Source organism: Mobula hypostoma, chromosome 31 (genome assembly GCF_963921235.1).
Source record: "Mobula hypostoma chromosome 31, sMobHyp1.1, whole genome shotgun sequence".
Lineage (NCBI taxonomy): Eukaryota > Metazoa > Chordata > Chondrichthyes > Myliobatiformes > Myliobatidae > Mobula > Mobula hypostoma.
In genome coordinates this window covers 3,995,001-4,020,000 of record NC_086127.1, presented here as the reverse complement: position 1 = coordinate 4,020,000, position 25,000 = coordinate 3,995,001, and the positions used below count along the sequence as shown (strand labels likewise).

Here is a 25,000-nt window from a genome sequence, read left to right as displayed (position 1 = left end):
CGATGGCAGAGTGGCAACGGCAGGAGCCGAGTGTGTGCCCTCAGGCATCTGCGCCTCCTTATCGACGGTAACAGAGAGAGGGCGAGGGTACAAAGAGGAGAGGGGATGGGCGATCCGGAAGGCACAGGGCGGATATGTCCCAAAAATATTCTAAAGGGAGGATGACATGACCTTGGCTGACGAAGGAAGGCAACAGAAAAGAAAAAGAGAGGATCTTATGATAGAGCAACTCTGTTAGAGGGAACTTGGGGAATTTTTTTTTTAAACTGACAGAGGCACAAGGCATCACCACAGCCTTACCAAAATCCATTTGTCACTTCACAGTTCATTCCCTGACTGATCAAGATCCACCCTCCTCCATAATCTATGGTAACCTTCCTCTCTAACTTTGGCCAACAGGGACAGGACAGGCCAAGTGGCTGGTTTCCCTGCTATAGTCTGGGTGTTGATGGCCGGCTGGGCAGAGACAGGATGGGCCGAGCGGCCTGCTCTTCCCCCCTCCACTCCCCACCTCACCCCCGCGGGATGTGAACAACCAGCCGGGCAGAGGTGAGCATGGGGGCTGGAGAAACTCTCTGGCCGGGTGTCAGTGGGAGCTTGGGGGGCTAGTAGGAGAAGCGACGGGCTGAAAGGCCTGTTTCGCTCTGATCGGGCAGGACAGCGCAGCACGGGGAGAGGCCCTTCAGTCCACCATTCTGCACTGTACTGTGTGTGTGTGTGTGTGTGTGTGTGTGTGTGTGTCTGTGTGTGTGTGTGTGTGTGTGTGTGTGTGTGTGTGTGTGTGTGTGTGTGTGTGTGAGTGTGTGTGTGTGTGTGTCTCTGTGTGTGTGTGTGTGTGTGTGTGTGTGTGTGAGTGTGTGAGTGTGTGTGTGTGAGTGTGTGTGTGTGTCTCTGTGTGTGTGTGTGTGTGTGTCTGTGTGTGTGTGTCTGTGTGTGTGTGTGTGTGTCTGTGTGTGTGTGTCTGTGTGTGTGTGTGTGTGTGTGTCTCTGTGTGTGTGTCTGTGTGTGTGTGTCTCTGTGTGTGTCTGTGTGTGTGTGTGTGTGTGTGTGTCTGTGTGTGTGTGTGTGTGTGTGTGTGTCTGTGTGTGTCTCTGTGTGTGTCTGTGTGTGTGTGTCTGTGTGTGTGTGAGTGTGTGTCTCTGTGTGTGTCTGTGTGTGTGTGTGTGTGTGTGTGTCTCTGTGTCTGTGTGTGTGTGTCTGTGTGTGTCTCTGTGTGTGTCTCTGTGTGTGTCGCTTGGATTTCTGGCGTCTGCAGATTGCCTCGTGCTCGTGACTCTAATTTGTGTACAACTTCTTCCGCATATCCTTGACTTTCTCATCGTCGGTGCCCGCAGGGAACTGAACCCCACGGGAGACACGATGATAAATTTACTTGGACCGACCCCGTTGCCTCCCATCGCCCCTTGGCCCTTTCCTCACTGCCCATTCCCCTCTCCTCTCTGGACTCTCAATAACGAGGCAGCCTACAGGGAAGAGGTCATCACCCTGACACAGTGGTGTCAAGAAAATGACCTCTCCCCTCAATGTCACCAAAAACAAAGGAGCTGGTTGTGGACGACAGGAGAAACGGAGACAGGCTAGCCCCTATTGACATCAATGGATCTGGAGTTCAGAGGGTGAAGAACTTTAAATTCCTCGACATAAACATCACCGAGGATCTCACGTGGTCTGTACATACCAGCTGTGAGGTGAAAAAGGCAGAACAGTGGCTCTTTCACCTCAGACAGTTGAGGAAGTTTGGTCTGGGCCCCCAAATCCTAAGAACTTTCTACAGGGGCACAATTGAGAGCATCCTGACTGGCTGTATCACTGCCTGGTATGGGAACTGTACTTCCCTCAATCGCAGGACTCTGCAGAGAGTGGTGTGGACAGCCCAGCGCATCTGTAGATGTGAACTTCCCACTATTCAGGATATTTACAATGACAGATGTGTAATAAGGGCCTGAAGGATCATTGGGGACCCGAGTCACCCCAACCACAAACTGTTCCAGCGGCTACCATCTGGGAAACAGTTCCACAGCATAAAAGCCAGGACCAACAGGCTCCGGGACAGCTTCTTCCACCAGGCCATCAGACTGATTAATTCACGCTGATTTGAGTGTATTTCTATGTTACATTGACTGTTCTATTTGTTATAAATTGCTCTGATTGCACATTTAGACGGAGACGTAACGTAAAGATTTTTACTCGTCATGTATGGGAAGGATGTAAGAAATAAAGTCAATTCAATTCTATTCAATTCAATCAGTTTAATCTTGAGATACAGAACACTGAAGGCACACACTCAGCAATTTAGAAACATCTGAAAAAAAAGCAACAGATTTTTAACACCATAAATCAGCGAGTTGTTTGTTATGTCTCCCCTCTCGCTGTGAAAATGGGGACAACTCTTTTTCCCTCATTAGGGAGAGGGAGAGAGAGAGCCTGTGGTATGTCGAATACTGGGTGAACGAGTAGTCTTTTTGGGGTACTGCAAGTCTGTGTGTTGTTGATGCTTTGCTGCACGCTCGAGTGCTCGGTGGGGAGGGGCGATGGTTTTTTTTGTGGGTGGGGATCGTTGCTTTGCTGCTGCTTATGCGTGGGAGGGGGGAGCTGGGGGGGCTTTGGGCTTCTAACATTTAACTGTCATTCATTCTTTGGGGCCACTCCTCTGTTTTCATGGATGTTTACCAAGAAAAAGAATTTCAGGATGTATATCGTATACATTTCTCTGACATTAAATGTACCCTACTGAAACTTTTGAAAAGCTTCTTCCCCTCCATCCGATTCCTAAATGGACATTGAACCCATGAACACTACCTCACTTTTAAAAATAAACATTGTTCTCAGACTCTTTTCCATTTCACCGGAAATATCATTCCAGTGTGCCTGAAGTTTGGGACAAGTCCAAAAACAGTGGGTGAAAGTTCCAGTATTTACTTCACATTTAGAACACATTGGAGAATCCCCCATCTGAAATTTCGACAGACGATCTGGAGTCAGATGGACCCTCTGCAGAATTTTGAGTTGCAATGCTTTAGTTCTATTACAAACTGAAATCTTCTTTGCATTATCACAGATGTCCTCCCACGTTTCAGCTGTAATTTCTGCTCCCAGCTCTTCCTCCCAGACCCTTCCCAGCTGCTCAGCCTGTCCGCAAGAACATTCCCTCAGGATGCTGTAAAAAGTACTGATGGAGGATTCACCCTTAGAACGAAACACCCACTTTGCTGAAGATGGAGCTTGAACTGGACCCAGTGTCTTTCCTCTTAGCAGTTGTGTTATTAATGCACAGAAGAAAAAACTCTTTAACATCCAGACTTTTTGTGCGAGGAAGAACATTTTACTTTGTTGGATATCCATTAAGGCCCCTGGACTTTTTGGTTGGCGTAAATTAGATTATGAAGACACGCAGTCCTCTTTTATTGTTATTTAGTAATGCATGCATTAAGAAACGATACAATATTTCTTCTGGTGTGGTATCACAAAACACAGGTCAGACCAAGACTGAAATTAATCATGGAATACATTCCTTTGGACTTTCTGACATGTATGGTACATTCAAAAACAAATAGTTTACATAAAACATGGCAGCCTTTTCTACAGTATATAGATGTAAACCTGTCTGCTGTACTAATAAGGGCTTTTGTATAGGATGTTGTGGTGATGTCTATATTTTGATGGAAGTGTTCTGATACCTGGTATCTGTGAGGGGAAGAAATGTAAATGTAAGTGTATCTGGAAATTGAAGGTTTTGTTATGCTGAGCAAAAAAAAAAATTTAAAAATAAATAAACTATTTATATTTTGCATGATTTTAATCTATTCAATATACATCTATATACATAATGTAATTTATTTATTTTTTATTATTATTATTATTTTCTCTCTCTGTTAGATTATGTATTGCATTGAACTGTTAAGTTAACAAATTTCATGATACATGCAGCTGATAATAAACCTGATTCTGATTCTGATTCCGATTCTACTATCAGGATTTTGGACGCAGCTCTCTAAACTATTGTTATCTTTGTAACCTTATAAACCTCTATCAGTTCTCGGCATGGTCCCTGAAAGCTCCAGAGAACACAGCCAGAATTTGTCCAGCCTCTCCTGCCAGCACCTGCCCTCAAATCCAGGGCAGCGTCCTGGTCAGCCTCTTGTGAGGCCTCTCCGAAGCCCCCACACCTGAGCTGAATACTCCAGCTGCAGCCCGAACAGGCCTTTTATATATTTTTTAAGCCAAGTTGCAACGTAACGTGCTCAACCCCCGGGCCCCAGTTCCTCGACTGACTAGGGCAAGCGTGTTCATCTGTGCACCCACCTGTGCACCCACCTGTAGAGAGAACGTAGAAATCTACAGCACATTGCAGGCCCTTTGGCCCACAATGTTGTGCCGATCATGTAACCTACTGTAGAGACTGCCTATACCGCATAGCTCCATTTTTCTAAGCTCCATGTACCTATCCAGGAGTCTCTTAAAAGACCCTATCGTTTCCACCTCCACCACAGTCGCCGGCAGCCCATTCCATGCACTCACCACTCTCTGTGTGAAAGACATCTCCTCTGAAACCTACATCCAAGCACCTTAAAACACTGCCCTCTCGTGTTAGCTATTTCAGCCCTGGAGAGAAAGCCTCTGACTAACCACACGATCAATGCCCCTCATCATCTATCAGGTCACCTCTCATCCTCCGTTACTCCAAGGAGAAAAAGGCCTAGTTCACTCAACCTATTCTTTTAAAGCATGCTCCCCAATCTAGGCAACTTTCCCTGCACTCTTCCTGTGGTGAGGTGACCAGAACTGAGCACAGTACTCCAAGTGGGGTCTGACCAAGGTGTGATATAGCTGTAACATTATCTCACCGCGGTGGGCTTGAAACCCAGGGTACCTCTGTGCCTCTCACGCTCTCTTCACGAAGCTGCCATTAGGAGCCAACAGGTCCCACGCCACCAGGTTCCGGGACAGCTATTACCCCCCTCAACCATCAGAATCCGGAACCAGCGTGCTTAACTTCACTCTAATTCTACGGGCGAGCGCCATAAGGGGGCAGGAAGGGTGAAAGGGAATGGTTGAAAGCAGGAGAGCTCGATGGTACCGGGCTAGCAGGGAGAGTAAAGGCTGAACGGTCTGCTTCCGGGTTGACGGCGAAACTCGACGGGCCGAGGGATCCTCCCGCGGAGCTCTGACGTAAGGGATGCCCCGCCCACAAGGGAGTTGGGGTGTTTCCCCGCGCAGAACCGCGCGTGCGCCGGGACGGCCACTCTTTCCGCCGGCCCCGCCCTCCGTACTACTGCGCACGCGTACCCCCGGTGGCGCCGGCAACGCGGGGAAACACGACCCGCCGTGTCGACTGCGCGCAGGGCGGGTGGGGAGAGCCGGCAGCGGCGACGGCGACGCGCAGCCGCAGATTCCGAGACGGAAGCAAAAGTGGGCGGAAGGCGCCGGCGCAGTGCGGGGAGTGCCGGCTGGTGCGCATGCCCAGAGCGATGACGGCGGAGGCCCCGAGCTATGGCGCCGATGAGTTAGTGGCGGCCCCAAGGAAAGGGCGAAGATAGGCGGCGGAGGAGCTATGTCCCGGGCGGAGCGGGGTCCGGGAGGGGAGGCGAGTGAGAGGCGCGGGGGTCCGGGTCCGGGGCGGGGGAGAGGCGCGGGGGTCCGGGTCCGGGTCCGGGGCGGGGAGAGAGGCGCGGGGGGTCCGGGAGGGGAGGCGAGTGAGAGGCGCGGGGGTCCGGGTCCGGGGCGGGGGAGAGGCGCCGGGGGTCCGGGAGGGGAGGCGAGTGAGAGGCGCGGGGGTCCGGGTCCGGGGCGGGGGAGAGGCGCCGGGGGTCCGGGTGCGGGGCGGGGGAGAGGCGCCGGGGGTCCGGGTGCGGGGCGGGGGGAGAGGCGCCGGGGGTCCGGGGCGGGGAGAGAGGCGCCGGGGGTCCGGGTCCGGGGCGGGGGAGAGGCGCGGGGGTCCGGGAGGGGAGGCGAGTGAGAGGCGCGGGGGTCCGGGTCCGGGGCGGGGGAGAGGCGCCGGGGGTCCGGGGCGGGGAGAGAGGCGCCGGGGGTCCGGGTCCGGGAAGGGGGAGAGGCGCCGGGGTTCTGGGGCGGGGGGAGAGGCGCCAGGGGTCCGGGTCCGGGGCGGGGGGAGAGGCGCTGGGGGTCCGGGTCCGTGGCGGGGGAGAGGCGCCGGGGGTCCGGGTCCGACGCGGGGGAGAGGCGCCGGGGGTCCGGGTGCGGGGCGGGGGGAGAGGCGCCGGGGGTCCGGGGCGGGGGGAGAGGCGTGGGGGTCCGGGTGCGGGGCGGGGAAGAGGCGCAGAGGTCCGGGAGGGGAGGCGAGTGAGAGGCGCGGGGGTCCGGGTCCGGGGCGGGGGAGAGGCGCCGGGGGTCCGGGTGCGGGGCGGGGGGAGAGGCGCCGGGGGTCCGGGGCGGGGAGAGAGGCGCCGGGGGTCCGGGTCCGGGTCCGGGGCGAGTGAGAGGCGCGGGGGTCCGGGTCCGGGACGGGGGAGAGGCGCCGGGGGTCCGGGGCGGGGAGAGAGGCGCCGGGGGTCCGGGGCGGGGAGAGAGGCGCCGGGGGTCCGGGGCGGGGAGAGAGGCGCCGGGGGTCCGGGTCCGGGGCGGGGGAGAGGCGCCGGGGGTCCGGGTCCGGGGCGGGGGAGAGGCGCCGGGTGTCCGGGTGCGGGGCGGGGGGAGAGGCGCCGGGGGTCCGGGGCGGGGGGAGAGGCGCCGGGGGTCCGGGTCCGGGGCGGGGGAGAGGCGCCGGGGGTCCGGGTGCGGGGAAGAGGCGCAGAGGTCCGGGAGGGGAGGCGAGTGAGAGGCGCGGGGGTCTGGGGCGGGGGAGAGGCGCCGGGGGTCCGGGGCGGGGAGAGAGGCGCCGGGGGTCCGGGGCGGGGAGAGAGGCGCCGGGGGTCCGGGTCCGGGGCGGGGGAGAGGCGCCGGGGGTCCGGGTCCGGGGCGGGGGAGAGGCGCCGGGGGTCCGGGTGCGGGGCGGGGGGAGAGGCGCCGGGGGTCCGGGGCGGGGGGAGAGGCGCCGGGGGTCCGGGTCCGGGGCGGGGGAGAGGCGCCGGGGGTCCGGGTGCGGGGAAGAGGCGCAGAGGTCCGGGAGGGGAGGCGAGTGAGAGGCGCGGGGGTCTGGGGCGGGGGAGAGGCGCCGGGGGTCCGGGGCGGTGAGAGAGGCGCCGGGGGTCCGGGGCGGTGAGAGAGGCGCCGGGGGTCTGGGGCGGGGAGAGAGGCGCCGGGGGTCCGGGGCGGGGAGAGAGGTGTGGGGAGCCGGGAAGTGGTGGAGAGACGGCTATCTGCGCGTGTTACCCGGTTGAGGGAGAGGGGAGACCGGAGCCGGGGTGGGTGAGGGAAGGTAAGAGAGGCTGGGGGTGTAGTCAGGGGCTCGCCAGTGGAGAAGTGTGGGGGAAGTTGGCTGGGGAAGGCTCCATGGATGGGGCCGAGTGACGTAGCTGGGGGCAGGCCGGGGGATGGTAGGGTGTCATCAAGTTGCCTGGACAGGGAGCAGGTCCAGGACGTGGGGAGAGGGGGCGAAATGGCGAGGGTGGGAAAGGTTCTGGGGTTTGGGAGGGGAGGGACGGGAGTGGGTTCGGAGGAGATCTGGGGGTTTGGGTTATGGTGGAAGGTGACGACCGCCAGTGGGGGAGGACAGGTGGCCAGGTGTACCTAAAAGGGGAGCTTCGATCGGCCCCTGGTCAGGCAGGGTGACGGGGAGAGGGTAGGAGGTTGAGAGGGATAGCAGAATGGCAGAGCAGGCACGATGGGCCGAATAGCCAGAATCAACTCCTGTGCCTTCTGGGGAGGGAGGGGATTGTGGCAGGGCTGGGGCGGGGGCTGGTGTGTGAGGGTTGTGCGAGAGGGAGGGATTGGAGGGGTGGAAGAGAGATCACCATGGGGTGAGGGTAAAAAGGACTGGGAGGAGGAGGGAGGGGGTTGAGAGGCAGGGAGGGATGGACTGAGAGGAGGAGGGAGGGGGTTGAGCAGAGGCGGGGAGGGACCGACTGAGGGGGGAGGGAGGGGGTTGAGGAGAGGCGGGGAGGGACGGACTGAGGAGGAGGGGGTTGAGGAGAGGCGGGGAGGACGGACTGAGGGGTGAGAGGGGGTCGAGAGGGATGGACTGAGAGGGAGGGGGTTGAGGAGAGGCAGGGAGGGATGGACTGAGAGGAGGAGGGAGGGGGTCGAGGAGAGGCGGGGAGGGACAGACTGAGAGGAGGAGGGAGGGGGTTGAGGAGAGACGGGGAGGGATGGACTGAGAGGGAGGGGTTGAGGAGAGACGGTGAGGGACGGACTGAGGGGGGAGGGAGGGGGTTGAGGAGAGGCGAGGAGGACCGACTGAGGGGGGAGAGAGGGGGTTTAAGGAGAGGCGGGGAGGACGGACTGAGGGGTGAGAGAGGGGGTCGAGAGGGATGGACTGAGAGGGAGGGTGTTGAGGAGAGGCGGGGAGGGAAGGACTGGGAGGAGGAGGGAGGGGGTTGAGAGGCAGGGAGGAATGGACTGAGAGGAGGAGGGAGGGCGTTGCGAGGGATGGACTGAGAGGGAGGGGGTTGAGGAGAGGCGGGGAGGGAAGGACTGAGGAGGAGAGGGAGGGGTTGAGGATGTACCGACCGCGAAGGAGGAGGAGGGAGGGTTTGAGGATAGGCGGGGAGGGTCGGACTGAGAGGAGGAGGGAGGGAGGGGCGTTGGCTTTGGGGCGAAAAGAAAGAAATAAAGGTGGGGGAGACCGACACGGATGTGGGTGACAGGGACTGAGCGTTGACTCCGCGTATCCCTCCGTCCCCTCAGTGCCTCGAGGAGGAGGAGGACGACGAGGCCCTGCAGGAAGAGGACCATGACATCGACCAGTTCAACGAGGACACGTTCGGATCCGGGGCGGTGGGTGAGTGGCCGACCTCCCTGCCGGTCGGGGCCCCTGGGGGAGGGAGTGGGGGGGCAGGCAGGAAGGGTGAGGGCGGAGAGGGGAGGGTGTGCCATTGAGGGAGGTGGGAGGGGTGTCATCGGAGCAGAAAAGGTAAGGGGGGTGCCATTGGTGGGTGGGGGGGGAAGAGGGAGTATCTAAGGAGGGGAAGGACTGGGTGTGGAGGTGGGAGAAGAGGAGGTTTTGGAGGGGGAGGAGGAAGAGTGTCGGAGGGGTTTGTCATCAGAGGAGGGGGAGTAGGAAAGGGTAGAGGAGTTGGGGAGGAGGGGGTGCGGTCGAAGTAGGAGGGAGAGAGTGTGTCAGGAGATGGTCGGATGGGAGGGGAGGAGGGAGACAGAAGTGGAGGAGAAGACTCGATGAGGAGGAGGGAGTGTCAGGGAGGAGGAGAGGGAAGTGGGGGAGGGAGGGTGGAGGACGGTGATGGAGGAGGATTTTGGGCAGTGGGTGGGGGAGGGCCGGGTGTGGGGAGTCCCGGTAGAGAGGGAGATTGAGGGGAGGATGAGGTGGCAGCCACGGGCTGAGATCGAGGCGTTAAGCTGAGAGCCGGAGGAGGAGGAGGGTGGCCGGTGTGGTTAGGGTTGGTGGAGTGCGGGGGAGGGGGGATTGGAGGGTCTGGGAGGGAGAGGGAGGAGCAGGATTTTTTTTTAGGGGGAGTAGAGAGGCCACTTTGACATAGCCGCTGCCCTTCCCTGCGTTTGGGGCCTGATCCAAACTCCCCCCACCCCGCCTCCAGTTTCTGCTCCCCAAATCTGTTCACCCTCCCCTGTCTCCTTCGCTCCGGGGCAAAGCCGTTGGTCCCGGCCTTCCAGCCGGTGGCCCGACCCCGTGGGCCATCTCTCCCGGGGCGAGAGCCGTCCATCCTTGTCGCCCGGCGGGCCTGAGAGCTGCCCGCGTCTCCCCCCGGCGCAGTCTCGCAGAGCTCAGGCACGGCAGGGCGCCGGGCGCCCGAGTCTCTCTCCTCCCCACCCCCCGCCCTCCCTGGCCGGGCTTGGCTCCTCCTCTCTCCGTCCCAGGCCCCCCTCCTGCCTCCCGCGCATCGCTCGGAAACCCGTGCCCCAGGGGTGGGGGAGTGAGGTGTTCACGGGGTGGTCCTGGGCCGAGGGTGACTGACTGACTGACCGACCCCCCCCCTCCCCCTCTCGCCGGGCAGAGGACTGGGAGGAGCAGGCGGATGGCCTGGGCGAGGAAGGGGGCCGTGACCCCGGGGACGACCTGCTGGGGGCCAGCGACCTGGCGGAGAGCATCAGCCGGCTGGTGGTGGACAGCGAGCTGGAGGACCCTGCCGTCATGGGGGCCGTGCCCTCCAACACCGCACAGCGGGTGAGCAAGCAAGCAGCCCCCTCCCCTGTCTCCCTCCCCCCAACTCTCGGGACCCGCCCTTCTCCCTCTCTGCTTCGTGCTGGCGCGGTTTGCTGCCCCCGGCGCTCCGGTCCGACGCGATCGCCGTTCCGTAGGTTTACCGATATGCCCGCAGGGAAGTGGGTCTCAGTGTGGGGAGGGGGGCAGGGGGGAGGCAAGGGGCAGGACGCGTCCGTGCTTGGAGCTTTGATGAGGAAATGCAGTTCGTCCTGGCGACCAGCAGGGGAAAATCTGCAAGACCTGGAAATTGGGAGTGGGGGGGTGGAGAGGAGAGACAGAGAGAGAGTCTCTCCCTCCTCCCCCTCTCCCCCTCCTCCCCCTCTCCCCCTCCTCCCCCTCTCCCCCTCCTCCCCCTCTCCCCCTCCTCCCCCTCTCCCCCTCCTCCCCCTCTCCCCCTCCTCCCCCTCTCTCCCTCCTCCCCCTCTCCCCCTCCTCCCCCTCTCCCCCTCCTCCCCCTCTCCCCTCTCCCCCTCCTCCCCCTCTCCCCCTCTCCTCCTCTCCCCTCCCCACTCTCCCCCTCCCCCCTCCCCCTCCCCCTCCCCCTCCCCCTCCCCCTCCCCCTCCCCCTCCCCTCTCACCCTCTCACCCTCTCACCCTCTCACCCTCTCACCCCTTCCCCCCCCTCCCCCCTTCTCCCTCCCCCTTCTCCCTCCCTCCCCCTCTCTCCCCCTCCCTCTCCCCCTCCCTCCCCCCCTCCCCCCTCTTCCCCCCCTCCCCCCCTCCCCCCTCTTCCCCTCTTCCCCCCCTCTTCCCCCCTCTTCCCCCCTCTTCCCCCCTCTTCCCCCCTCTTCCCCCCCTCTTCCCCCCCTCTTCCCCCCCCCTTCCCCCCTCTTCCCTCCCTCTTCCCCCTCTTCCCTCCCTCTTTCCCCCTCTCCCCCTCCCTCTCCCCCTCCCTCTCCCCCTCCCCCTCCCCCTCCCCCCTCTTCCCCCCTCTTCCCCCCCTTCACCCCCTCTTTCCCCCACCTCTTACCCCCCTACCCCCTCCTCTACCCCCTCTCCCTCTCCCCCTCCCTCTCCCCCTCCCTCTCCCCCTCCCCCTCCCCCTCCCCCCTCTTCCCCCCCTTCACCCCCTCTTTCCCCCACCTCTTACCCCCCTACCCCCTCCTCTACCCCCCACCCCCCTCTACCCCTCTCTTCCCCCTCTCCCCTGCCCAGTAACTCAGCGGGCCACGCAGCAGCTGTAGTGAAGAGTAAACAGTGTACGTTTCGGGCCAGCACCCTCCGTCAGGGACTGCTGAAGGGTCCCGGGCCCCAACGCCGACTCTGCATTCTTTAAGCGAAGACACTGCCCCGGTCCTGCCGAGCTCCTCCGTCACGGTCCCGCCGGGCGGTCTCGCGTCCGAAATGCCGGCCGTTCGCTCTCTCCCCCCAGCAGCTGCCTGCCCCTGCGGCCCTCCGCGTGCAGTGCTGTCAGGCGACGCGAGACCCTTCCAGCGCAAGTTGATCTCTCCCTTGCTGTTCCAAGGGGGTGGTGGGGGGGGATTTGTTCAGGGACCTGGTGGTCGACGGGAAGTGGCTCGTCCTGAGTCTGGTAGTGAGGGGATGGGGGGTCCTCAGGATTCAGTATCTCTGAGAAGATTGTGGCGGACCGTCGCTGACGTCTGCTGCCTTTCACCAGGGCGGCTCCGACTGTAGGTGTGGCCGAGGGTGGGGTGAGGGGTGTGCCCGTGGCGGGCCGTGCTGGATCTCTCTCCCCCATTCCGCCGCTCCCCACGTTCCCCTGCGTTCGAACGGGCCTCAGCAGGCGGCGATTCAACCAGTCCGGGATCCAGGTTTTCTGCCGCTGGCACCCTCCCGTGGGACAGCCCGAGGCGAGAGTCAACGCGGAGCGCAGGGCGGGTCTGTCGGTCTGGCGGGGGCGGAGGAGGTTGGGAATTGGCAATCGAGGAGCGCCGCTGGGGAGGGAGTGTGGGACGGCGGGGGGGCTGGGTAGGAGTGAGGGGGTGTCGCGGGTGCAAACACACCCAGCCCTGGGAGTCCGGGCAAGGTATTTCATTCCAAGCAATCGGTTTATTGATCATTGCAGAACGTCTCTCTGGTGCTTCCCGCTCCCTCCCCCATTCCCCAACCGCGAATTCCCCCCTCCCTCCCCCTGCCCACTTGCCGTCTGCAACAGAGACCCATATCAGAATCAGGTTTCTCATCGCTCGCGTAAGTCGTGAAATTTGTTTTTTTTCCTTGTGCCAGCAGTACAGCGCGATGCGTAAAATTAGTCTCGCACTGTGCAGCAGTCTCAGGCTCGCTGGCTGTAGATATTAGAACAAGAGAACGTCCGGAATTTTCTGACCAGAACGGGCCGTTCGAAGCTTGCCAAGTTCCTCTTCCTATTCTGTGTCAAAAAAACTGTTGAGTTGGGATTTGAACAGCCCTCAGGTGCAACTCTGAACTGCACAACCGGGCAGCCTGTTCCACATCTCCATCTCAAGAAACGCTTCCTGATGTTACAGCTCTACGAGGCCCTGGTCAGACCCCACTCGGAGTACTGTGCTCAGTTCTGGTCGCCTCACTACAGGAAGGACGTGGAAACCATATAAAGGGTGCAGAGGAGATTTACAAGGATGTTGCCTGGATTGGGGGGCATGCCTTATGAGAATAGGTTGAGTAAACTTGGCCTTTTCTCCTTGGAGCGACAGAGGATGAGAGGTGACCTGATAGAGGTGTACAAGATGATGAGAGGCATTGATCGTGTGGATAGTCAGAAGCTTTTTCCCAGGGCTGGAATGGCTAACACGAGGGGGCATAGCTTTAAGGTGCTTGGAAGAGGGAACAGAGGGGTTGTCAGTTTTCACACATAGAGTGGTGGGTGTGTGGAATGGGCTGCCAGCGATAGTGGTTGGATGCGGATACGTCAGGGTTTTTAAGGTACATTTAGCTTAGCAAAATAGGTGGTAGGGAAATTCTGGGCAGTCTCCAGAGCAGGTTACGTGGTCGGCACAACATTGTGGGCCGAAGGGCCTGTGATGTGCTGTCGATTTCTTTGTGTTTCTATGAAATCTCCCCCTAACCAGTCTCCACCTCTGGCCCCATGTCCTCGATGATGGATTAATTTTAGAAAATAGTAGCTGGCATCCACCTTACTTACACCCTTAATGATTCCGAACACCCCCTCATTCTGCGTCTGCTCGGCCTGAAAAGGTTTAATTCTTTGGATCGCTCTTCACAGCTTATACCCTGCGAGGCCTGGAGTGAGTCCAGTCGCCCTTCTCCGAGCTCTCTCCAGTGCCGTCACGTCCCTCACGAGATACGGACACCAAAGCTGTGCACCCAGTTGTATGCTCGGTTTTATCACAGGTTGTGAGGCCTGTAAGATTTCCCCTCGACCCCCTGCGCCCCGGGTAGAGACGCAGGGCCTCTCAGACCCTCACAAGCAGGGCTTAGGGTCTCCCGACGTGAACTCCACTGAGCGCGTTACACAGCCCAACGTTCTGCCAGCCTTCCCAGTACGCACGCAAGACTTTCACATGGTACCGTGCACGTCGTGAAATCTATTGCTTTGCGACGGCGGAACGGTGTTTTTAAAAAAGAAATCATTGCAAGTCACAAATAAATGAAGGCAGCTTCAAAGTAGGATTTTTGAAAAAAAACGCACAACACGATGTAGAATATCGTAGGGAAAACAGAGCTGCAGAGGGTCACGACAGGGTCAAGTCTGAATCTCTCAATTCGAGAGGTCCGCTCAGCGGTTTGCTTAACTGCGGGGTGCAGGCAGTCCTGGAGCCCGCGAGGCGAACCGTGCAAAACCGTTACATCGATAGCTAGGAGGGCCATTTTGTTTGAAGTGGAAGGATACATCGGCTCCCACTTTGTCACAATGGTTCTCTCAAGTGATGCTATGTCTCAGTTTGGAGAAAATTAGAAGTCGAGCCTTTGAATCTTTATTTGATTTTGAGAAAAGATGGGGCTCATTTGCTCGTTACTATCATTTGAGTTCATTGATACATTTCCTCTAGGGAAACGCAGTCCCCTTACATTGTCATGTAGTGATGCATGCATTAAGAAATGATACAATGCTTTTCCAGAATGATATCAGGAAAACACATGACAAACCGACTTAAAAACTAACAAAAACTGCATAATTTATCTTTAGATGTTTATCTTTCGAAGCTTTTGGTATGACGCGTGGCTCCAGGGTTGAATACCTAATGGAGATTTTTTTTCTCACTTTTTCTTGCTTAGTAAGGTCTTTTTTTTCCTCTTTTTTTTTGTCACCAAAATTTTTTCAATCTTTAAAAAAATGTTTTTTTTCGGCCCGCGTTGAGAAGTTTTCTGGGGGGTGGGGGGGGGCAGCGTTCAGCGGCCCAGGTGCAGGGGCTGACAGCTGTTCCCTCCCAACCGCTCAGCGCGCCTGCAGGAGGCTCTGCCGCAAAACGGCAGCGGTCGTCATCGAGGAGCCTGCGACGTTCACACCGCCGTCTTTCACTGCTGCCGTCGGGAACCGGGGGGGGGGTGGGGGGTGGGGGGGTGGTGTTACAAGAGCTTCAGGTCCCACACCACCGGGTTCAGGAACAGTTATCACCCCTCCACCACCAGGCTCCTGAACTGCTGTGGATGACTTCACCCGCCCCCAACTCTGAACTGATTCCGCAAGATACGGACTCACTTTCAAGAACTCTACAAGTTACGCTGTCAGTATTATTACATTGAACATAGAATAGTACAGCACAGTACAGGCCCTTCGGCCCACAATGTTGTGTCCACCCTTAAACCCTGCCTCCCATATAACCCCCCACCTTAAATTCCTCTATATACCTGTCTAGTAGTCTCTTAAACTTCACAAGTGTATCTGCCTCCACTATAGGATACCAAATTCCGCGGATGCTCAAGTCCTGTGTATAAAATGGCGTAGTGTTTGCATATAACCTAGGTGCATCCTCCTGTATGCAGTCGGCCCTCCTTATCCGCGAGTTCCGCATGCGCGAATTCAACCAACCGCGAATGGAGAAAACCCGGAAGTGCTCTTCCAGCACTTGTTGTTCGAGCGTGTACAGACTTTTTTTTCTTGTCATTATTCCCTAAAGAATGCAGTATAACAGCTATTTTACATAGTATTTACATTGTATTAGATATTACAAGTAATCTCGAGATGGTTTAAGGTATACGGGAGGATGTGCGTGGGTTATCCTGGATCGGGACGGGAAAAAAAATGAAAGTTCTCTTACTAAGTAAGTCAGAACAGGTACATCCAGTATTATTTAGTGTGAGCTAGTCAAACGTTTGCCTTAGTATATAGTATATATTTTACCTTTCTATGCAGATAAAACACTTAAGAAACGTATGTTTCAGTGCCGGGCTCGGGAACAGAAATTCCCAGGTTTGATCCAGTGACAGATCGCTCCCGAGTGCGCTCTCCATCCGTGCTGGGTTGATGTGGAGGATCAAAAACCCAAAACCCAATAATTAAACCACTGCGTTGATTAGTAATAATTGTGTCTTTCATCAGGGCAGGGCCTTTCTCACTTTGTCCTTTTAAATTGTTCCGATCGTTGACCGACTGTAGCCTAACGCGTTTCCAACGACCAGTGGCGTTTCACCTCTTTCCGATCGCTTTATTATTTCTACTTTATTTTAAATCACGATCATGATTATTTTCGTGAACGGAAACACTAGGGATTCAGAGTTCCGCCGCCGGGTCCTGATGTCCACCGCACTGAGACAGGTTAAGTAAGGTCTGGGGTTCCGCCGGGTCCTAAGATCCACCGCATTGAGACAGGGTAAATAAGGGACCTGAGTATCCGTGGTTTTTGGTATCCGCGAGGGGTCCCGGAACCAGTCCCTCGCGGATGAGGAGGGCCGACTGTAAATCATACCTGGATTACTTACGATACCTAATACAACGTAAATAGTTGTTATACTGTATTGTTCAGGGAATAACGACAAGAAAAAAGTAAGTCTGTACACGTTCAGTACAGACACAACCATTGCAGCTCTTCTGGGAACGCTGATACTGCCTCGGCGTCAGCTGATACTGCCTCGGCGTCAGCCGATGCCGATTCTCCCGTGATCTTTCAGTTCTTGAGGCTGTAGTGCTTTGCGTAGCCAGCCAGCCGTCCCTTACTAGCCTTAATCTCCTTCCTCTCGCTCACAACACAGGTAGCGAATGAGCAAGGCGAACGATGCTCAAATGACTTCAATCATCTGTAGGTTACAGTACTTATAATACCTAACACAGTGGAAATGCTAGGTAAATAGTTGCACTGTGTTGTTTCCGGGAATAATGACGCTTTGGAGGAGGTTCAATAGTACTAATGTCAGGATCTGTGCTCGAACGATGAGTGCTGGAGAGAGAACTTCCCGCTGTTTTTTTTCCCGATCCGGATCTGCGGATATGGAGGGCCGACTGTATTCCTTTGTTTGTTTGCACCGTTTGTCTTGCACCCTTTTGTCACTTGTCTGTCTTTGTAGTTTTTCATCGTGTTTCTTTGGTCTAACTGAGAATTAGATTAGGTCAGATTAGATTCAGCTTTATTGTCACTGTGCCGAGTACAGATACAAAGCCAATGAAATGCACTTAAACAACAGCAATTCTGCAGATGCTGGAAATTCAAGCAACACACATCAAAGTTGCTGGTGAACACAGCAGGCCAGGCAGCATCTCTAGGAAGAGGTACAATTGACGTTTCGGGCCGAGACCCTTCGTTAGGACTAACTTAGCATCTGACCAGAAATGCAACTGATAGTGTTATTTACAAAATAACTGCGAATAAAAAGTAAGTGCTACAACACACAAATATAAAAGTACTGAGACAGTACAATACGGATGCAATACTGCTTCGCGCTGTGATGTGAGGTTCAGCAGGGTCACAGCCTCAGGGAAGAAGCTCTTCCTGTGCCTGCTGGTGCGGGAGCGGAGGCTCCTGTAGCGCCTACCGGATGGGAGGAATCTGCGAGACGTACTTTTGTGGGTAATCTTGGGGGCAGAGAAAAAGAACACCAATCAACTATGAATCACGGTACAGTCGGCCCTCCTTATCAGCGGGTTCCGCATGCACGGATTCAACCAACCGCGGATTGGGGAAAACCCGGAAGTTGTCTCTCCTGCACTCGTTGTTTGAGCATGAACAAACTTCTTTTTTTCTTCTTGTCATTATTCCCTGAATGATGTAGTATAACGACTATTTGCATAGCATTTACATTATATTAGGTATTATAAGTAACCTAGAGAAGATTTAAAGTATGCAGGAGGATGTGCGTAGGTTACCGCGAATCAGGATTGAAAAAAAACTGAAGTTCTCTTGCTTAGTAAGTTGGAACAGGTACATTCGGTATTATTTAGCGTCAGTTAGTCAAATGTTTGTCTTAGTATGTAGTATATATTTTAACTTTCCATGCAGGTAAAACACTTAAGAAACATATGCATTTCAATAATTAAACCACTGCGTTGCTTGGTAATAATTGTAGCTTTCATTGGGTCAGAGCCTTTCTCACTTAATCCTTTCAAATTGTTCCGATCGTGGACCGACTGCAGCCGAACGCTTTTCCAGTGACCGATGGCGCCTCGCCTCTTTCCGATCGCTTAATTGTTTCCACTTAATTTTCAATCGTGATCGCAATCATTTTCATCAACAGGAACACTGCTGATTCAGTGCTCCTCTGGGTCCTAAAGTCCACCGCACTCGAGGCAGGTCAAATAAGGTCCGGAGCTCTGCCGGGTCCTAAAGTCCACCGCACTCGAGACAGGTCAAATAAGGTCCGGAGCTCTGCCGGGTTCTAAAGTCCACCGCACTCGAGACAGGTCAAATAAGGTCCGGAGCTCCGCCGGGTCCTAAAGTCCACCGCACTCGAGACAGGTCAAATAAGGTCCGGAGCTCTGCCGGGTTCTAAAGTCCACCGCACTCGAGACAGGTCAAATAAGGTCCGGAGCTCCGCCGGGTCCTAAAGTCCACTGCACTCGAGGCAGGTCAAATAAGGTCTGGAGCTCCGCCGGGTCCTAAAGTCCACCTCACTCGAGACAGGTTAAATAAGGTCCGGAGCTCCGCCGGGTCCTAAAGTCCACCACACTCGAGACAGGTTAAATAAGGTCCGGAGCTCCGCCGGGTCCTAAAGTCCACCACACTCGAGACAGGTTAAATAAGGTCCGGAGCTCTGCTGGCTCCTAAAGTCCACTGCACTGTAGACAGGTTAAATAAGGTCAGGAGCTCCGCCGGGTCCTAAAGTCTACCACACTCGAGGCAGGTTAAATAAGGTCCGGAGCTCCACCGGGTCCTAAAGTCCACCACACTCGAGACAGGTTAAATAAGGTCCGGAGCTCCGCCGGGTCCTAAAGTCCACCACACTCGAGACAGGTTAAATAAGGTCCGGAGCTCTGCTGGGTCCTAAAGTCCACTGCACTGTAGACAGGTTAAATAAGGTCAGGAGCTCCGCTGGGTCCTAAGGAGGGCCGACTGTATTTTTGCACAAAGAAACGCGGGAGGATGAAGGGTCTCGGCCCGGGATGTCGGCCGTTCATTCAACCCACCAAGCAGATGCCGCGCGGCCTGCTGAGTTCCTCTGTCATGTTTTGCGTGCGTGGCAGGCCCTCCCCTCCGGGGCGGGCAGGTCTCCCCGGGAGCCCGTCGCTCGTGAGCGTTCTCCTCCCGCACTCATGCCTCTCTCTCTCTCTTCCCCCCCCCCCGCAGGTCCCTCAGCTCCACCCCAGCATGTGGGAAGGCCCCGCCATGTTCCGGGGCATGGGAAGCTCCTTCTTCTCCCACCTGGAGGTGGGTGCCGAGGGGCTGTGGCGGGAGTGGGACGGGGCTGGGGTGGGTTCCCCTGAGATATTGCGTCAAGGGAGGGGAGGGGGGAACGGGGGCTGATTTGGGGTGGGGGGGTCAGAGGAGGGGAGGGGAGGAGCCGAGGGACATGGGCCAGGGGTATAGGGGCAAAGGAGGTCTCGTCGCCGGGGTGGTGGGGGTTGGGAGGTGTCAGAGATGGACAGTAGTCCAGATGTCCGAGGGAATAATGGCGGCGGGGGAGGAGGGGAGGAGAGAGGGGAAGGAGCGGTGGGGGGTGCCGGCTGGGGTAGCATCGGAAACGGGGGTGGGGGGTCATGGAGATGGATGGCGAAGGCTGCAGGGGAGGAGAGGAGAGGAAGAATTCGGGGAGGTGGGAGGTCGGGTGGTCGGCCAGACAGGGACTGCAAAGGGAAGGGGGAAGGAGACGGGGGTCGTGGTGTGTATCGGCCAGCACCAGACTGGAGCCTGTTATTTTTCTCTTCCTCTCCCTCCCTCCCCCCCACCCCTCCAGGGCAGCCGAATACTGTCCGGGTCGAAGGACTCCGTCCTGCCCAGGCGCCCAGCGGTGGGCGCGGGCCCCGAGAGGGATCTGTCGGACCGGGCGCCCCCCCCGAGGTCCTCGTCCCCGGTGATCGGCTCCCCGCCGGTGCGGACTGCACCGATCGGCACCCCGCCCAAGCAGCATGCCGTCCTCCCCCTCGGGCAGCAGGTAGGGACCCGAGGCGCGCCTCTCCCCGGTGTCGGCGAGGGGGTGGGAGGGGTTCAGTGTGTGTGCGTGGCAGTAATCGCTCTGTCTCCCCGCCACCAGCCCTCCATCCTGTGCCCGACCCCCATCCACGTACGAGCTCCAATCCACCAGCGGTTTTCCGCACCCTTCGTCGACCGGCGGTCTCCAACGCAGCTCCTCAACGTCATGGTGAGTGTCACGGAGCTGGGGGCGGCGGCCGGGCGAGTATCGACGGAACCGGGCGGTGGGTGGGGGTGTCGGTGTGGGGAGGGGGTCTGAAGGAGTTAACAGGTTGCTCTGGTGGGGAGGGAGGGGCGTCTTCAGAGTTTGGGATGGAGTGGAAGTGGGGGGAAGGAGGAGAATAGAGAGGATTCAATTCGATTTCCCCACTGACTGTCGTGTCTGGTCATTCTCTCCTCTCCCTTCACTGCCTCGTGCTCTTCCCTTCCCTCCGCCTCCCCTCGATCTCCCCTCCCCTCCGCCTCCCCTCGATCTCCCCTTCCCTCCCCTCAATCCCCACTCCCCTTTCTCTTCCCTTTCCCCCTTCTCCTTCCCTCGCTCAATCCTCTTCTCTTCCCCTCCCCCTCCCCTCGGTTCTCCTCCTCCCGACTCTGCCGTCTCCTTCCTTCCCCCGTACCCACCCACACTCTGGAGGAGTTCCCCTCCCTCCGTTCCCGCCATTCGCAAGGGGGCTCCCCCTCTGCAGCTGCGACCCCCTCCTGCTGGGAGCCGGCCGGGTAGGGGAGGGAAGGGGTGGGGGTCGGCAGTCAGCGGACAGGCGGCTGGGGGGTGGAGGAGGGAGTGTTGTATCGGGCGGGAGGCTGTCTGCGTGTGGGAGGCCAGCAGGGTGCTGACCTTGACCGTGGGGCTCGTATTCTCCCGGTCTGTCTCATTCAGACCCGGCCTGTGATACCGGCCGGCCACCAGGAAGACGGGGAGCGCTTGAAAGTTCTGGGGCCGGATATCAGCCATAACCTTTGGTCTCTCTGCTCTCTCCTTCTGCCCTCTCCCCCGTCTGCACCCACTCACAAACCCATCTCTCTCCCCCCTCCTGCCTTCTCTCCCCCCCCACAATCTCTCCCCCCTCACAATCTCTCCCCCTCCCCATCTCTTCCCCCTCTCCCTCCTCCCTCTCCCCTCCTCCCTCTCCCCTCCTCCCCCCCTCCCCCCCTCTCCCCCCTACCCCTCCCCCCTCCCCCCTCTCCCCGTGACACAGGCCGGCAGGATGTCTCCCAGCCTTCCGGGCCGAGGCCCCTCGTTGCCGGGGGCGACGCTGTCGGCCCTGCAGGCCGGCCTGCTCCCGGGCCGCGGGGGAGTTCTGATCCAGCCGCCCGCTGGCTTCCGGCCCTTCTTCACCGGGGCGGCGGCCGGACGACTCCAGGAGCTCAGGTGGGTGCCAGTGTGTGGGTGGGTGGGGGGCAGCAGGAGGGGGTGGAGGGGGTAGATGGGGCCGCTGTGGGCCAGGGGAGATGGATATCGGGCGGCCGGTGGGGGGGAACCGGGACAGGGGAATTTGTCCAGTGCCGCTCCGTGACGGCGGACAATCTGGCAGGTTCTCTCCGCGACCGACTGCACAAGTGGCAGATGAGTTTATTTTGGTCTTTCTGCATCACGGAGCGCCAATGCTGGCCCAGCACGAAGGTGATGGCGTTCAGCAAACAGCACACTGGGAGAAGATCTCCACCCGGTTTAATTCCGCTTCCCATTCCGATACGTCCATCCACTGCCGCGATGAGGCCCACACTCAGGTTGGAGGAAATGGCCCCGACTCTTCCGTCTGGGTAGCTTCCAACCAGCTGGGATGAACTTTGATTTCTTGAACTTCCAGCAATGCCCCCCCCCCACCCCCTTCTCTATTCTCCTTCCCCTTTTCCCTCCCTCACCTTATCTGCTTGCCAACACATCAACTGCCCTGTGGTGCTCCCTCCCCCTTTTCTTTCTCCCGTGGCCTTCTGTCCTCTCCTATCGGACTCCCTCCTTCTCCAGCCCCGTCTCTCTTTCACCCATCAACTTCCCAGCTCTTTACTTCACCCCTCCTCCCCGTCCCAGTTCCACCCATCACCTACCACCATGTACTTCCTCCTGCCCTCCCCCCACCTTCTTACTCTGACTCCTCATCTTTTTTTTTCTCTCTCCCCCCCGCCCAGTCCCGCTAAAGGGTCTCGGCCCGAAACATCGACCGGTCACTCTTCTCCATAGATGCTGCCCTCCTGCATCTTGTGCATGAGATGCCAGGAATACTCCATTTCCTTCCCCCCTCACCTCCACCCCCCCGACAAGCGTGCGTGTGTCTGCGCCCTTCTCCGCAGATAATTTTTTAAAAATCAAAGCGTCTTTGAAATACTCAGCCGGTCGCTCAGCAGCTGTGGGGAAAGAGATGCTGTTCGCCTCGGCCCCGAGAACTGGATTCAGAAAGCGTCCAGTTGTTTCAAGAGCGGTCCCTGAGCCCGTGGGGGTGCGCGCTTTCAGGCCTTCGTATCTTTTCTGCCCGATGGGAGGGTGGAGAAGAGAGAGACTGTCCTGAGTGTGGTGGGGGGTGGGGCTGCTTTATAGAGTCCGCGGGGTTGGGGTGGGGGGGGGAGTTGGCGAATTTCTGAGGCGTTCTGAGTTGGGTGCGTAACTCCCTTGCCATTTCCTCTGGTCGTGGTCAGATCCGTTGCAGTGCAGGGTCACGATGTATCCAGTTATAAATCTGGCACAGACAGCGGAATGGCTGACAGGCGGGAGGCAGCGAGCGGGAATGAAAGGGGACCTTTTCTGGTCGGCTTTGAGGACAAACTTTTTCCTTCGAGCCAGCACTGCCATTCACTGTGATCATGGCTGATCATCCACAATCAGTACCCTGTTCCTGCCTTCTCCCCATATCCCTCAACTCCGCTATCTTTAAGAGCTCTATCTAACTCTTTCTTGAAAGAATCCAGAGAATTGGCCTCCACTGCCTTCTGGGGCAGAGCATTCCACAGAACCACAACCCTCTGGGTGAAAAAGTTTTCCCTCAACTCCGTTCTAAATGGTCTACCCCTTGTTCTTAAACTGTGGCCTCTGGTTCTGGGCTCCCCCATCAGCGGGAACATGCTTCCTCCCTCCAGCGTGTCCAATCCCTTAACAATCTTGTATATTTCAATCAGATCCCCTCTCAGCCTTTTCACATTGTTCGTCAGTGATTTGGATAGTGGAATTGCTGGCTTTGCGGCAAAGTTTGCAGATGATACGCAGGTGGGTGAAGGGGTAGGTAGTGATGAGGAAGGAATGCGATCGCAGCAGAACTTGGACAGATTGGAAGAACGGGCGAAAAAGATGGCAGATGGACTACAGTGTTGGGAAGTGTCTGATCGTGCGCTTTGGTAAAAGGAACAAGAGTGCGGACTATTATCTGAACGGGGAGGAGGTTCAGACCTCAGAGTTACAAAGGGAATTGGGAGCTCACGTGCAAGTCCCCCTGAAGATTGTTTTCAGGTCGAGCCAGTGGTAAAGAAGGCAGGTGCAATGTTGCCATTTATATCAAGGGGAATAGAATATTAAACAAGGAGATAATGCTGAGCCTGTATAAGACACTAGTCAGGCCGCACCTGGAGTGTCGTCAACAGTTTTGGGCCCCGCATCTCCGAAGGGATGTGTTGTCATTAGAGAGGAGATTCACGAGGATGTTTCCGGAAATGAGGGGGTTAATGTGAGGAGGGTTTGGCAGCTTCGGGCCTGGGCTCGCTGGAATTTAGAGGAATGCGGGAGTGGGAACGAGGATCTCATTGAAACCGACAGGATGTTGAAAGGACGAGATAGGGTGGATGTGGAGAGGATGTTTCCTGTGGTGGGGGGGTATCCAGAACTAGAGGGCAAAATTGAGGGGCAACCTTTTAGAACGGAGGTAAGGAGGAATTTTTTTTATTAGTCAGAGAGCGGTGAATCTGTTGAATGCTCTGCCACGGACGCCAAGTCCTCGTGGGTGTATTTCAGGCGGATGTTGGCACAGTTCAGGATCGGGCGAAAGAGAGGGCAGGCGTACGGGGATCGAGCGGGATCCCGGGATCGGCCGTGACGGAATGGCGGAGCAGGCTCGATGGGCCGAGTGGCCTGATGGGCGAAGATTGCGCCCGGCAGGGGAGGGTGGGGGCAGCCGACGAGGCCTGGCCCGCAACTCGCTTACCCTAACCCGTGCGTCAAGGACAGCGGGCGGAGTCCGGAGCACCTGTGGGAAGCTCGGACCTGCGCCGTCACGGAGTGGGGTGGAGCACCGTGCAGACTGCCCACGGGGCGGGGAGGAATTTAACTACGATCTGTCAGCTGGTCACCGCAAAGCATCCGCCGCTCTGGCTGCCCCGTGCCGTATTCGGAACGGCGTGGGGAAATGGGACCGGTGGGTGGGGGCATCGTGGAACCGGGTAACGGTTGGCTGGGGGAAGAACGTCCAGCAGCTGAGATTGTGAATAATCATTTATTTAAAACAGGCATCCGTGAGACCACGGATTTGCAGGTTTCCAGGGCGCAGGCCTGGGCAGGGTTGTATGGAAGACCGGCAGTTGCCCACGCTGCAAGTCTCCCCTCTCCACGACACCGACATTGTCCAAGGGAAAGGCACTAGGACCCATACAGCTTGGCACCAGTGTCGTCACAGAGCAATGTGTGGTTAAGTGCCTTGCTCAGGGACACAACACGCTGCCTCGGCCGAGGCTCGAACTAGCGACCTTCAGATCAATACACCGACGCCTTAACCACGGGCCAACACAATCGTTTATTTGCAAACTCTAAAAACCAGGCATTCACGTCTGCCACGGTACGGACATGGCACATCCGAGTGTTCGACAAGGGGACTTAGTGACGATCGCAGGCAGGGCATACCTTCCCGGTGGTCACGTTCACCCTTGCCTGAGACAAAGGGGGAGAGAGAGAGAAGGAACCGCCCGCATGTGCTCACTGCACACCCGGGGTGTTTGACATCGGGCACCAGGCAGCCAACCAATGCTAACGCTCGGACTTCTGTCTCCCCCTGCCCCCCCCCCGCGCCGCAGGTCCACACAGCCGATCGCTCGAGCCGACACCACCCACCTCCACCCTCAGCACCGCCGCCTCCTGACCCAGAGGTTCCAGACGCAGGGCGCCAGAGGGTAAGCAGAGCCGAAACCCGCGGGCCCCGGGTGGGGCGTGGGGGGGGGGTGGGTGCCGGGGAAACGAGAGGCGGTCCCCTGGGGGTGGGAGGGGTGCCGGGGAAACGAGAGGCGATCCCCTGCGGGTGTGGAGGGAGAGCGAGGGTCCGGGTCAGATAGCCGGGGGGGGGGGAGAGGGTGTTGTTCCCTGGGAGAGGGGAGATCGGACAGTGGGGGTTGGTGGGTT

At 57.8% G+C, this 25,000-nt stretch overlaps 1 protein-coding gene across 2 annotated transcripts in view; it reads left to right on the top strand.

Moving 5' to 3' along the window:
- Window positions 1-5,448: 5,448 nt before the first annotated feature.
- The window catches only part of patl1 (PAT1 homolog 1, processing body mRNA decay factor), a 66,248-nt gene continuing 46,696 nt past the window's right edge, over window positions 5,449-25,000 (top strand). For both annotated transcript variants that reach the window (XM_063036755.1, XM_063036756.1), the window contains exons 1-8: window positions 5,449-5,584; window positions 8,743-8,836; window positions 10,026-10,195; window positions 18,850-18,930; window positions 19,457-19,654; window positions 19,754-19,861; window positions 20,889-21,061; window positions 24,679-24,774. In XM_063036755.1, the coding sequence (XP_062892825.1) occupies window positions 5,552-5,584; window positions 8,743-8,836; window positions 10,026-10,195; window positions 18,850-18,930; window positions 19,457-19,654; window positions 19,754-19,861; window positions 20,889-21,061; window positions 24,679-24,774 (953 nt within the window). In that variant the 5' untranslated portion in view covers window positions 5,449-5,551. The remainder of the gene's footprint in view (window positions 5,585-8,742; window positions 8,837-10,025; window positions 10,196-18,849; window positions 18,931-19,456; window positions 19,655-19,753; window positions 19,862-20,888; window positions 21,062-24,678; window positions 24,775-25,000) is intronic.